Source organism: Culex pipiens, chromosome 2, assembly GCF_016801865.2.
Source record: "Culex pipiens pallens isolate TS chromosome 2, TS_CPP_V2, whole genome shotgun sequence".
Classification (NCBI taxonomy): domain Eukaryota; kingdom Metazoa; phylum Arthropoda; class Insecta; order Diptera; family Culicidae; genus Culex; species Culex pipiens.
In genome coordinates, this window is record NC_068938.1 from 37,692,095 (window position 1) to 37,706,533 (window position 14,439).

Genomic DNA, 14,439 nt, shown 5'->3' on the forward strand with positions numbered 1-14,439 from the left:
CTACGAGCTAGCGTTTATTTGAGAACGCTAGTCAGTTTCGTTTGGATCGTCGCGGTGGCAAGACCGACTCTTGACTCTTTTGAAGTTTTTAACGTGTACTTAGTTGATTGGTTAGTGGTTGAAGAGTGGAGAGATTGATCGATTGATTTTCGTTTGTTACAGATCACCGCCGGATCGCAGCAGCTCCAGTCGACGGTGACGGATTACGCGAAGCCGAACCAGGGTATCGCGCACTACCAGAGCACGCTGACCACGGTTACGACGACCGAGCAGTTGCCTCCGCCGAACGACCAGTTGGACTCTATGCTTGGGAATCTGCAGGCCGACATGAGCCGCCAGGGTGTGAACACGACCCAGAAGGGATGCTGCAACGCGTGCGACAAGCCGATCGTCGGCCAGGTCATTACGGCCCTGGGCAAGACCTGGCATCCGGAACACTTTACGTGCAACCACTGCTCGCAGGAGCTGGGCACGCGCAACTTCTTCGAGCGGGACGGCAACCCGTACTGCGAGACGGACTACCACAACCTGTTTAGTCCGCGGTGCGCGTACTGCAACGGGCCGATTTTGGATGTAAGGAAGAGCTTTGTTCTGGTGGAGACGCTCGGTGTTTTGTAGTACTACAGAGTACCGGGCGTCTCCGTCGGTACAACTCTTCATAACGGGATAATTTCGATTCCAGAAATGCGTCACGGCGCTCGAGAAGACCTGGCACACGGAGCACTTCTTCTGTGCCCAGTGCGGCCAGCAGTTTGGCGAGGACGGGTTCCACGAGCGCGACGGCAAGCCGTACTGCCGCAACGACTACTTCGACATGTTCGCGCCCAAGTGCAACGGGTGCAACCGGGCCATCATGGAGAATTACATTTCCGCGCTCAACAGCCAGTGGCATCCGGACTGTTTCGTGTGCAGGGTAAGTGCTTCGACGGTTATCTGGTGTTTTCGAGAGGAGCAAGATCAAAGGGTTGCACGAGCTTAATCGTTACTGACTGGGTTGTTTTGGAAAGCGAGTCATGCTTTCACACCCTTGGCCAATGTTAAGACAACATGGAGCCGGGAGCGTGTAAATATTTACTTGATTCACTATTTTACTACCCTGCGCGAATTCCGCGGAACTTCGACAAGGGTGTGGGATCTCCGCGATATTGATGGGTTTCAAGGAAGGTCGACGCCAAAAAAAGATTCTCCAATCTAAATGAGAGAGAGCAATAATCAAGCTTTATTTATAGGATTGCAAAAAAGCGGTCACTGGCAAGTCGTTCTACGCGATGGAAGGCAAGCCCGTCTGTCCTTTGTGCGCCGGAGGCGATGACGACGACTAGAGAGGGTGCGTCGAAAATAGCCGAAGTCCGGAGAACCAACCACAACACATTTTACTCCCCAAAAGTCACACCAGGCTTCTTGTTAATGTCGCCGTTGCTACTCACGCCTCACACCTGTTCTGTAGGGAGCAAGATTAGGAAACGACCCGTTTCCGGTTCTACTTAAGCAAATTACGCCTTCTGGGAGGAACCATCCCAACAATGACCTAGTTTAGCCGCGCGGTGAAGAGACCCCCGTCCCCTGCGGGGATGGCCGGTGTCTCAGGAACCACCCACGCACATGTATGCTTCTCGCTTTTCTGACCTCTTCTTACAGGTGTCCCCCATCTGACTAACCATTAATTATCCCCCTGACTTACTGAAGACGCGCGGTCTCTGACTGAACGAAATCCCCCCCGTTCTAGAGTACACAAAACAGACCTTCGGACGGACTTGAAGACACACAAACAAACAAAGTTGAGAAATGAAGGAATATTTTAAGATTGTTTTTATTACTAAAAAGAGACCGATTTATCTATATACATTGTAATACTTATTAATTGTAAAACAAAGATAGTATTGTAAATAAAGAATAAAAAAGAAAATAAAAAAAAACACAAACAAAACCACAAACAAACCAAAGTTAAGCCATTGTTGCGGGGTGCAGGATGGTGTCATGCTTGAGAGGGGACGCGTTACGTAATTTGCGTTTCCCCCCTCTCCCACCACCCCCTGTTCCACGCATGTTTACCTTCCCCCGCGAGACTGTTTGCACACGCGAATATGTCTCTATTTTGCAACGTCTTCTTATTTTGCGCGATATCGCGCGCGGGCGCTTTGAATGAGATCATTCCGCGCGTTGACAGTATCGAATTGCGCGTCTTCACGTTCTAGCTATCGATGACGTCAGGCGGGAGCGTCGCGACGCTCGGTAAATAATTAAAATTGTGGTTTTGTTTTCGACCTTTGATATTCCTTCATTCGGCTCAATTACTCAGAGCAATTTAAAATTAAAAGTCTCGACGATAATCAGGGTGACGGCGCGACAGGGTGTCTAGCCGCTGGGAACTATTGACACATGTGACAGTTGTGACACACCGCACAGCGGTGGTGCCCTTGAAGGGAAATGTAAACAACGGATTTTCCAACGTTTTGACGACGGTTATTTTTAGCGTGCTTACTCGCGCTGCGGTTATCTATCTCTATATTAATGCGAGGTAGCGTTGGGTTTTAAAGTGTTCTTGTTTTGATATCGATCGGCTTTTTTATGTGGTCGTGAAATTTGTACTCGAAAGCGACTGGTGTAAGCTGTGATTTGCAGTGATTGCGGTCGTGGTTTGTTATCTGGATTTTTAAAGTAAACAAATGTGGTTTAGCCAAGCTTACCAAATTATTTGTTGGTGATTTAATTCAATTTAAAGTTAAAAGTATCTTTTTTGAACTTTAAGCTCGAACATTTCAAGGAGGAAGTCAGTATCCGGTTACGCCCACATTGTAGGATATTAGCAATTTTTTCGATTAATATCAACATCATAGGTTGTAGACCAACTGGCCATCATGCTCAAAAATTGCCTTAAAACTGAAAAAGTGACTTTTTCTATGGAAAATCTACTTAATTTAAAATGCTTGAGTTTTCGTCTAATCGAACGTAATCGCGGGATTAGCTTCACAATACAATTCAGCCCTGACCCATAGTTATCCAGGATTTCTAAATGCAGTCCAGACTCGATTATCCGAAGTTCGATCATCCGATGGTTTGTATGGGACTTGGAATAATCAAATCACGATGAAATTTTTTTTAAATTTTCTTATTTTAAACATTTAATTCAAGTTTTGCGACCCCACTTTAGTCAAACTTGAATGGTTGTCTGTAAAATTGAAAAAATGTATTTTTTCAATGTTTCATCATCGCCATTTTGGCCGCCATCTTGGATTTCAAAATTCAAAATCTCTTTAGAGTGGTTTAAGGGTCATACTAAAGCTCAATGTTCTTTTTTAATCTGTAATAACCCAGAAGGGCCATTTTTTAATTTTGAACACAATTTTTAATTATAAAATTTCGTATTTTTTTTAGGATGTTACAATGTTTTGATTTTGCAAAAAAAAAAAAAAAAATGGGGCAATCCATAAACCACTTTAAGGAGGGGTATATGACGATTGAAGGTTTTTTTGTATGAAAAATTGCCCACGCAGGGGTGATGTGGGGGGGGGGGATTTCCAAAAAAGTGTCCACGTGGTTTATGGATGGTCCCTAAGGAGTTTGCTCGTAACCATCAAGAGTTAGGACTTCATTAAAAAAAAAACTGAAAAATGATTGATAAAAATTATGTTTTTCTAAAAATTAAATATATGTCAGCAGTTCTCTACGGAATCGGTATTTTTTCTTTAATTTTAATTTTTGTATTTTTTAATCCGGCTGAAACTTTTGTGGTGCCTTCGGCATGCCCAAAAAAGCCATTTTGCATCATTAGTTTGTCCATATAATTTTCCATACAAATTTGGCAGCTTTCCATACAAAAATGATGTCAACCATTCCACGTCAAACAGGAAGTCTCCAAATCAAAACTGCTCCGATTTGGCTCAAATTTGGAGTTGGGGTTCTTTGGCCCAAATAATTAGACCCGCATTTTTTTGTTTGGCGATTAGGGTGGTCCTATCCGAAATAGGGTGATCCAAAAAATTGCGTTTTTCGTCGATTTTCGCAAAAACCACATTATTCAAAAAATCATATCTCCGGAACGGCTGAACCAATTTTGGAGCGCCACAATTCAAAAGAAAGGTTAGTTGGGTTTTTAAGGAAAAATATGTTGAGGTCCAAAAAAACCAGCTGAATATTTGAAAAGGTCCTATGATAATTTCATTTGACGATTTCAAGGTCTCGGGACCAAAGAGCCTATGTTTGAAAATATTTTTCCCTGATTCCTTGTAATATTTTACATAACATATCAAAAAATTCCGAATATCCATAAACACGTTTCGGAGATATGAATTTTTGAACATAAAAACTGGGTTTTTCGACGCGCCGCGCGCAAAAACTGAAAAATGATGAAAACGGGTAAAAATCAACTTTTTTCACTAAAACTGTGATAACTCAAAAATTTCAGCGATGACCTAGCGATAACATCGCGATAACATCGTCAAATGAAATTATCATAGGACCTTTTCAAATATTCAGCTAGTTTTTTTGGACCTCAACATATTTTTCCTTAAAAGCCCAACTAATAACCTTTCTTTCGAATTGTGGCGCTCCAAAATTGATTCAGCCGTTCCGGAGATATGATTTTTGCGAAAATCGACGAAAAACGCAATTTTTTGGATCACCCTATTTCGGATAGGACCATCCTAATCGCCAAACAAAAAAATACGGGTCTAATTATTTGGGCCAAAGAACCCCCACTCCAAATTTGAGCCAATTCGGAGCACTTTTGATTTGGAGACTTCCCGTTTGACGTGGAATGGCTGATGTATGAAAATTCAAATTTTTCTACTTCATTTTTCGAAGTATAATTGAATTTGCAATCAAAAAGTATTTTATTGAAATTTTGATAAAGTTCATCGTTTTCAAGTTATAGCCATTTTTATGTAACTTTTTTCAAAATAGTCGCAGTTATTGATTTTTTAAAAATAGCGGCCATGTTTGCCTACCTTTCAAAAAAATATTTTTGAAAAGCTGAGAAAATTCTCTATATTTTGCTTTTTCGGACTTTGTTGATACGACCCTTAGTTGCTGAGATATTGCCATGTAAAGGTTTAAAAAGCAGGAAAATTGATGTTTTCTAAGTCTCACCCAAACAACCCACCATTTTCTATTGTCGATATCTCAGCAACTTATTGTCCAATTTACAATGTCAAAACATGAAACATTCGTGAAATGTTCCGATCTCTGCGAAAAAAATATTTTCAAAATTTTTAAATCAAGACTAACATATCAAAAGGGCGTAATATTGAATGTTTGGTCTTTTTGAAATGATGCCTTGATTTAAAAATTTTGAAAATATTTTTTTCGAAAAGATTAATGGATCCATGAATGGAAGCTAAGATGTAAAAATAGGTTTGCAATTGCCTCAACAATCAAGCCTTCGGACACCTACTTTCGAGTAGGAATCTCGCAATCGAGAACGCCAATTTGTTTTTTTCTTTATTTTTTTTTTTGGGTGAGACATCAATTTGCTTGTTTTAACCCTTTGCATGGCAATATCTCAGCAACTAAGGGTTGTATCAACAAAGTCCGAAATAGCAAAATTTAGAGAATTTTTTCAGCTTTTCAAAAATATTTTTTCCAAAAGTGGGCAAACATGGGCACTATTTTTAAAAAATCAATAACTGCGACTATCTTAAAAAAAAGTTACATCAAAATGGCTATAACTTGAAACCGGCGCACTTTATCAAAATTTCACTAGAGTACTTTTTGATTGCAAATTAAATTTTACATCGAAAAATTAAATTGAATAAACATTGCGACCAATATTTCGATGTTTTGAAAAAAAATGTATTGATTCAAAAAATCATGACTCGGTCAAAGATTTTTTCCCATTCTGGATATTTGTGAAAAGTTGGCATTTGATGTCCTCTAAAACATATAAAAAAATAGTATTTTTTTTTTCAAATCAAGTTTTAGTAACAAAAAGTGAAATTAAAAATCACCAAAAATTTGTGTTTCCGTGTATCATTATTTTTCAGTGTAGTCCACATCCATACCTACAACTTTGCCGAAGACACCAAATCGATCAAAAAAATCCTTCAAAAGATACAAGTTTTTGAATTTTCACATGTCATTTTTGTATGGACAGCTGCCAAATTTGTATGGAAAATTATATGGACAAACTAATGATGCAAAATGGCTTTCTGGGCATACCAAAGGCACCACAAAAGTTTCAGCCGGATTAAAAAATACAGAAAAAATCGAATGACCGAAATCTCAGAGAATTGCTCATGTAAGGTATTTTTTTATTACCCCAAATCATTTTTTTAAATTTAGTTTTTATAATGTTTGGTGTTGTGTAACGCAAATATCACGTGCTAAACATTTTTTTTCATTCTTAAGGGGATAAACAAATGGTTTTATAAATAACCAATGACAGGTGCCTTGTGGAAAGACATATTCGCCACATCGTTTTAATCAATGTAGCGTGGCGGCATTCTGGCGCTGCACTCTCTCCTTTCCCTCATGCACGAATAGCTATTTAGCTTAGTTGTATTGGAAAACATGTAGTCCTGCCAAAGTTCGCGTGATTCGACTCAATTCGAAAAAGAGCGTACAATTCTCGTTCTATTTCGCTTCGACTTTGGTGCAAATTTCCCCGCGAAAGATTATCTGGTAATGAACTAACTTTTCAAGGGCATCCACAACACCAGAGCGCGCGGTTGTTTTCAAAGTTTTGCGAATTGATTTACGATTTGCAGTTTTGTGGGGTAGTTAAGCGGGAAAGTTGGCGGCGTGCAAGAATTACACTTTCGGTTCTTAACCATCGCCGCCACGTTGAGAATCGCGAATTTGCGCCTCAAGGTGAAAGGATTCGAAAGTGTCGTCAGCTTTCGGCGCGACCTGACATGTGTTGTACCGGGGCGTTAATTTGCTACGGCTACAAGAGCGATGCAGCAGCGCGTCAGGTGGGTTTGAGACGTTGCTCTGGTTTTTTTTTCTTCTGTAGTCGTCGTCGTTGTGCACTAAAATGAAAGGAGCAAATTTAATAAGTCAAGTGTGGTGACGGGTACGAGATTATTATTACCCAATTATAGTGCCGCCACCGCGGCTTCAGCATGGTTGATGACGGTTGCAGCAGTTGTTCTGCATGTCTCTCGCGCTGTTGTGGTTAGTTAAGTTTGTAGGACCCAATGATGGATGAACTACGGGCAGCTGAAGTTTATTTGGTGATTTTTTTTTAAACTTAGGATGGTTTGTTAAACACAAATCAATTTTACTATATTTTTCTTCACTATATGTTTTCAACATTTTTGTGTGTGCAAAAGATCATCAAATGATTATTAAATTTCGAGAAATCATGAAAAACAAGTGTTTCTTCCTTTCTTTCAAATGATTTACGATGAACGAGATCATCTCCTAGCAAGTACACAAATTAATCACGTTTCAAACATGCAATTTGACCTAATCTCTGCCAAGTTAGGATGCCTTACAACAAATTAAACACCCTTTTAATGCAATTACAGTCCCACGATCTCCCCGTACATTCACTACATGTTCGCTGACAGCGCCCAGTCGTTGCTGACATTTGTCATCGGCGTTGCAAGTTTGCGAAAAACTTGAAGGTACCTGCTGTACCTTTCAACGGGGCGGGGGGTCATAAATCGAGCGTTCGTTCCAAAAACAAATCTCCGTTCCGTTGACTCCATGCCGCGTCGAGTTGATCTAAACATTTGAAGTGCACTGCTCTCGTACGTGTTTAAATTTGCCTGCAATGATGTACGGAAATTCAGCTAAAAATAGCCTCTCCTCCTCGGCAGAGGTGTCTTCTGTGGGCTGGGTAGAATTTGCAACGGTTCTAAACTGTCTGCGGTTTTGTTACGGGAAAATGATTGAAATTTCATGCATTCTCTCGGTGACATTTGGCGATGATCCCCATCTGGTGTGTAATTCTTGGAATCGCTTACTGTTGTCCCGGAAAATGGGAAGAATTCTAGGCCATGCACTGCTTGTTTGTTTTAATTAGATCATCGCAAATTTACGCTCGCGGCTGGTCCATGTTTTTATGCTTTCGGGTTTTGGCTGTGTTGTTGTCGTATTCTGTCATGGGATCGCTCTAAATTTAACCAGCCTGCTGGATGACCAAATCGTCTATTTCAAGCACCGTACCGCTAATAATGGACCAAAATTTGATACTTCTCTATCAACGGGGGCACTTTTGGACGCACTTGTCATATTTCCGCTCGAGAGCTGATGGATAGCTTTTAGCGAAACCAATTTCAAGATGACCTAATTGCCGAGTTTAATGTTTATTTTATGATCGTTTATGTTTAAAAAATACGGAGAGGTCTGGTAGTAAATATTTGGTTTTGTTTTGTCTTCCTGAAAAAACAAGGTGCACAAAAAATTGTAAAGAGACATTCGACCAGGGATAGCTTGGGCTCAAAGAAAAAAACGATGGAAAAGTTTATAAAATATTATTGCATGCCATTTAAGATTTAAGCTAAACACAATGATGTAACAAAATCATTTCCAAAGCCTGATTGGTTCCACAGGACCTGGCGATCCATTTTTGAAGTTTAAATGGGATTTAACCCGTTAAGTTACAATAAACAAATCTGGAGTTTTTTTTAAAGTTCCAATAAACCAAATTTCCAGTTTTGCTTTTTGGGTGTTTTTGAAACCGCCTTGAGTCAGGGGTATTAAAAACACCCAAAAAGCTAAAACTGAAAATTTGGTTTATTGGACCTTTAAAAAAAACTCCAGACATAATTTATTTTTTTTTGTTCTAAATGAAAAAATACATCTCTTCTATATTGCAGATTTAAAAAGTACATTCAATTTCCATTCCATTTGTTTACAGTTGAGAAAGTGGAAATGGCAGTGCTTTTGAAACTAGTTTTAACTGTTTTTCAGAACTTTGAATACGTCATTTGCATAAAAGTCCTTCAAAATATCAGGGATAACAGCCAGAAAATATCAGAAATTCAAATTTTACAGATTTATATTCAGAGATTGAGAAATTGAAAAAAACTAATTTATAAAAAAAACAAAAATTAAAAAATATATATATAATTTTAGACATAGAAAAATAAACTATCTTAAATTAAAACATTCAAAAAACACTAATTTAAAAACTGAAAATGCAGAATGAGAAAATTCAGAACATCCAAAATTCAAATTTTGAATTATGCTGCAATTGAAAAATTTCAAAAATAAAAATCATCGTAATAAATGATAAATCACATTTTAAAAATTCTAAAAATTTCGAAATTAAAAATTCTTGAATCAGCAAATTAGTTTCTAAGCTGAATATAACTTCAAATATGTCTGATTTTCTGGCGACAATTAAAAATTTAACAGTTAAAAATGTTCTAAATATATAATCTCGTAATTACATAATGTAATAAGGCTGGTACAAATTTTACTTAAAGTTTTTGTAACTAAAAATTGCAAAACAACTGAATTAGTGTAAATTGCATCTAAAACCCCTTTTTCATGCTAATTTTGAAACTATGGCTTGTCATTTAAATTTTTATTTAGAATTTTATAATTACAAAATTATAGATTCTAAATTTTAAAATTTTTGGTTTCTGGATTCTTTAAATTAATTAATTCAGTTTATAAATTGTTGTTTTCTTAATTTTTTTAGCTTATGTTTTATTTCGTTATGTTATTTACCATTTAAAATTTTCAAATCCCAAGCGCGCGCAGTGTCCAACGCGCTCAAACCGAAATGTTAACTTCAACATTTCTCCGTACTTAGTTTTAGGTAGACTTGATATCTGCATTTTTCTAGTCACTGAAACCAGCCTTTAGTTTAATTGACTGGTTTGGTTTTCCGTACATAGATTCCTTTAGCATAGTTGAAGCTTTTGTAAACAAGCTCAACTTAGAATATTTTTTAACAACACTTTTCATGACTTTAAGAGCTGTTTTAATTAAATATTAAATAGCTGTATGTTTTTAATGTTTTAAACTCATGGAAAAATTTCATAAAAAAATATTGCAGTTAATCATTGTTTTTCAACTTGATTTTTTTCTTTAAAAGCAAATGTACAAGAAGCTTTAAAAAAATTGATTGTGGAATTTAAAATTGAAATTTTAATCATGGATTGTTTTTTGGGATCAAAATAAAAAAAAACTTCAAGGCAATTTTCCTAACACCTTCCCCTCTTCCTACCTTCCAGGACTGCCGTCAGCCCTTCTTTGGCGGTTCATTTTTCGACCACGAGGGTCTGCCGTACTGCGAGACCCACTACCACGCCAAGCGGGGATCGCTGTGCGCGGGTTGCTCCAAGCCCATCACCGGACGGTGCATCACGGCCATGTTTAAGAAATTCCACCCGGAGCATTTCGTGTGCGCCTTCTGCCTGAAGCAGCTGAACAAGGGCACCTTCAAGGAGCAGAACGACAAACCCTACTGCCACCAGTGCTTCGACAAGCTGTTTGGATAAATCGGGCGACGTGTGAGCGTGCTGTGTGTGCGTGTGCAGGTGTGTTTCTGTATGTGTGGGAATATTTCTTCGTTTTCCTACGTGTTTCTTCTTTTCTATACTTTATGTGTCCCACTGTCTCTTCCATATCTGAACCATAGGCAAAGTATTTCAATTGATTGTCCGTTCGAATCGGGTCGTTTAGATTACACATTGTTTATCCATAATTTCTGTTCAACTCTGTTCTTATTGAAATGTTTACTTAACAGTAGCGATAAACAATTTCCAGCAAGAGCCCCACTCTTCTAGTTATTTAATTCTATTGCACTATTTCTGGGCAGCAGCACTCAGAGTACAGATAAACTGTATAATCTAACTTTTAGCTTAACTTTGCGCAATACGACGGTCAGCCATGTATCGCCACCGTACGGCATGAAAACTGATGCAATGTATAACCTATCAAGTATTTAACAATTTCGACGTAGCCGATCGTGAGTTTTCAAACAGCAGTCAATCTAGAGCGAAAACGTTGTAGCAAAATCTAATAACGAAAAATCTCCAAAAACTGAAAGTGTTTGGAAAAGCAAAAAAAAAAGAGAGTTGATAACACAAGACGACGAATAACGTTTAAAACTATCCAAAGTTCAAAATTACAAAACAAAATAAAAAAAACTGAAAATTTACAATTATTGAAACGTTTGATCGATGCAGCACAAAACGAATCTTTACAACATAGAGCAAACACAGATGATATTTAGAAAGATCGCCCCCCGTATTACATCCTTTAGCAAACACCTTTTGAAATCCGCCAACAGTGTAGCCAATATATGGAATAGACGATTATTACTCGCTAACAGTTTAGAATAAACAGCAACAGCAAAAAAAACCCGTCTTAAAGGAAGCGTTCCAGAAACGGTCACCGGTCATTGGAAACTAAATCAAGTGGTGTTATCATTGATCCGAAAGTTCCTTCCCTTGTCTTTCTAACTGAACTAATAAAAAGCTGTGTATCGTCAGCAGGAATGACACTGAACTAAGAGCTTTTTTAAGATCAAGGTTTTTTTTTACGTTTCAGGCAACATCTCAATATTAGAAAATAATTAATAAGGCTTTACAATGCTAGTTTTCTATCGGGTACATTTAAATGATAATTTGTTAACGTAAACGTTCTTTTAAACAATGAGTCATTTGAAAAGCTTGGATAAATTTTCATATGTTTTGAATTTTTGGTAGAATGAATCTTCACAAAATGAGTTCATGTTACTTTGATCGAGCCACGTAGCCCAGTGGTAACGCTTCCGCCTCGTAAGCGGTAGATCGGGGTTCAAATCCCGGCTCGGACCAACACAACTGGTGATCTTTTCTCTTCTGGAATCGATTGCTTAGTAAAGTGAAGGTATTGTATCGTCACAAACTGGACCTCATCACGACACCTTAGGGAGGCGACCTATGGAATGTTAACATTAACCTTAACATGTTAACATTAAGTTGAGAATGAAACTGCCACTGAATCCGCTTTGTAAATGCCGGCCCCGATACTCTTCAAGGGTGTTCCCCTCAGGAACTGGGAAGATTTACTTTTTTTTACTTTTACTTTCGATATATTTTTAGCTTTATCCCCTGAAACAACATAGCTCGACTGTAGTGTCAATCACTAAAAGACAAAGACAAAAACTTTAAGTAAAATTCGTAACAGGCAAATGATTGGTTAGTTGAATTTCTGTCTTCTACTCCGACTCCGGTTTTTTTTTAATTTAACAGCTAAGATATTCTGTACAAAAACGGTATTTTTCAATTTTATTTTTTTTTTGGTTGAAACATTCTTGGTGTCTTCGGTATGTCCAAAGTAGCCATTTTGCATCTTTAGCTTGTGTGTATAATTTTCCATACAAGTTTGGCAGCCAAACATTCAATATTACGCCCTTTTGAAATGTTAGTCTTGATTTAAAAAAATAATCAAAATATTGTTTTCGAAAAGATCGAAAAATTTCACGAATGTTTCATATTTTTATATTGAAAATCGGACCATTAGTTTCTGAGATATCGACATTAGAAAACGGCGGGTTGCTTGGGTGAGACTTAGAAAACATCAATTTTCCTGTTTTTAAATCTTTGCATGACAATATCTCAGCAACTAACGGTCGTATCAACAAAGTTCTTAAAAGCAAAATATAGAGGATATTCTCAGATTTTCAAAAATATGTTTTTCAAAAGTGGGCAAACATGGGCACTAATTCAAAAAAAAAAATGAATAACTGCGACTACTTTCAAAAAAGTTACCTAAAATTGCTATAACTTGAAAACGGTCAACTAATAAAAATTTTACTGAAGTACTTTTTGATTGCAAATTTAATTTTACATCGAAAAATAAAGTTGAAAAAAATTTGCGACCAATATTTCGATTTTTTGAAAAAAATAATGATTCAAAAATCCATAACTCGATCAAACATTTTTTTGCCCCTACTGGAAATTTCTAAAAAGTTGACATTTGATGTGCCCTAAAATATATCAGAAAATAAAAAAAAAACAGTCTCCATACAATTTTGACAAAAAATGTACGTAAATATTCGAAAATCTTTATGTTTTGAACGAATTTTCTGATTGATTTGGTATTTTCGGCAAAGTTGTTGATACTGATGAAGACTATTCAGTCAGAATAGGTATAAACGGTTTTTATTGCCGATTTTAAAATTAACTTTTTAACACCAAAAAATCAATCCCCCAGAAACCGAATTCTGTAATTTTAATTTTTTGATATATTTTTGGGGACAAAACGCACTACTTTTTCATAGTACGGCCAAAAAACCATGCCGCCGAGCTACGATTTTTTTAAATGAAAAAAAAAAATGAAATCTGACCCTATGTTTTTTACTACACTTTTGATGTAAAATCGAATTAGCAATCGAAAATAAAACATTGCAGATGTTGATAAAGTGTTCCGTTTTAGAGATTTGGCCACTTAAAGTTTGATTTAATCTAAAAAAACAGTTTTTCGATTTTTTCAAATAGTGCCCATTGTGAAATTATTTTTTTCTGAAAGTTCAGACAATTTCCTCAAAATTTCACCTGAGAAACATTACAGATTGGAGATACAGCGAATAAAAGAAAAGCAGTTCCCAATTTGAAAATATTGTTGTGCTATCTAGTTTTCCTTGAACCTGGAATAACCTAACTGAGTAGTTTTTTTTTCAATATTTAGGTATAAAAAGAAAAATAAAGTACTTAAGTCACCTAAGTTAAGTTTAAGCCGGGTAAGTTAGTCCTGTAAATCGATTTAATATCATCTTGTACAGGAAAGTGTTATTTAAATCCATAACCAGTTACGTTTTAGAAACAATGAAAGTTCAAACTTTTCAATTTTGAAATTTCATACTCAAAACATGAAAGTGGCCGTATTCTGAGGTGAAGATGGTTCCAGAAAATATGTCCATTGATTGTTTTGAATATTAATTTTTATTATTAAATAAAAGCTTCTTTGTTATTTGAAGCCCTCTAGAACCCTATTTCATCTTTTGAAATTTATATTGTTTGGTTTGATGGTCAAATTGATTTTCAAGAATGATTGTTAGGTTGATTCTCTGTAAAATCATTTTTTTAATAATTTACGCAATAAAATACTGACTTAAAAGATTGAGCTTCAATATTAATATACCATCTTAGTAGAAAGAACATTTGTAGAATAATGTTACTATATTGACCTTTTAAAATTTTCTCAATTTTGCTGGTTCCATGATTTTGGCTCGTTGAATAAAATTAAATAGCAGTTTTTTCGATTTTCTAATGAACCAGAATATCACTCTACCATCACCACTGCCAGCAGTTATCTTACTCACAACTAGATACCGCTAGCAGCACAACTGTTTCTCATGTGATATCATTCCCCTTTGGTTTGGCCATTCCCTCGTTCTTTCGTAGCATAGAAGCCGGCCGCCTGATCTGACATCCAATGCCCACACCACATAGATTCATTCATTCGGTGTTTATGCTACGGCCTGTCCGTGTGTGTGTGTGCGTGTATGAAAGAGAGGCTACCGTCCCGATATCATTCAAGAAAGTCTGC

General features: G+C 36.9%; 1 protein-coding gene across 6 annotated transcripts in view; it reads left to right on the plus strand.

Annotated features, from left to right (window-relative positions):
* The window catches only part of LOC120412803 (leupaxin), a 108,493-nt gene extending 97,176 nt beyond the window's left edge, over positions 1–11,317 (plus strand). For 5 of the 6 annotated variants that reach the window (XM_039573402.2, XM_039573399.2, XM_039573403.2 and 2 more), the window contains exons 7-9: positions 163–573; positions 683–913; positions 10,134–11,317. In XM_039573402.2, coding sequence (XP_039429336.1) covers positions 163–573; positions 683–913; positions 10,134–10,400 — 909 coding nt within the window. In that variant the 3' untranslated portion in view covers positions 10,401–11,317. Of the gene's footprint in view, positions 1–162; positions 574–682; positions 914–1,229; positions 2,280–10,133 lie in introns of those variants that run through there. The other variant, XM_039573404.2, reaches the window with a different exon arrangement.
* Positions 11,318–14,439: the final 3,122 nt, after the last annotated feature.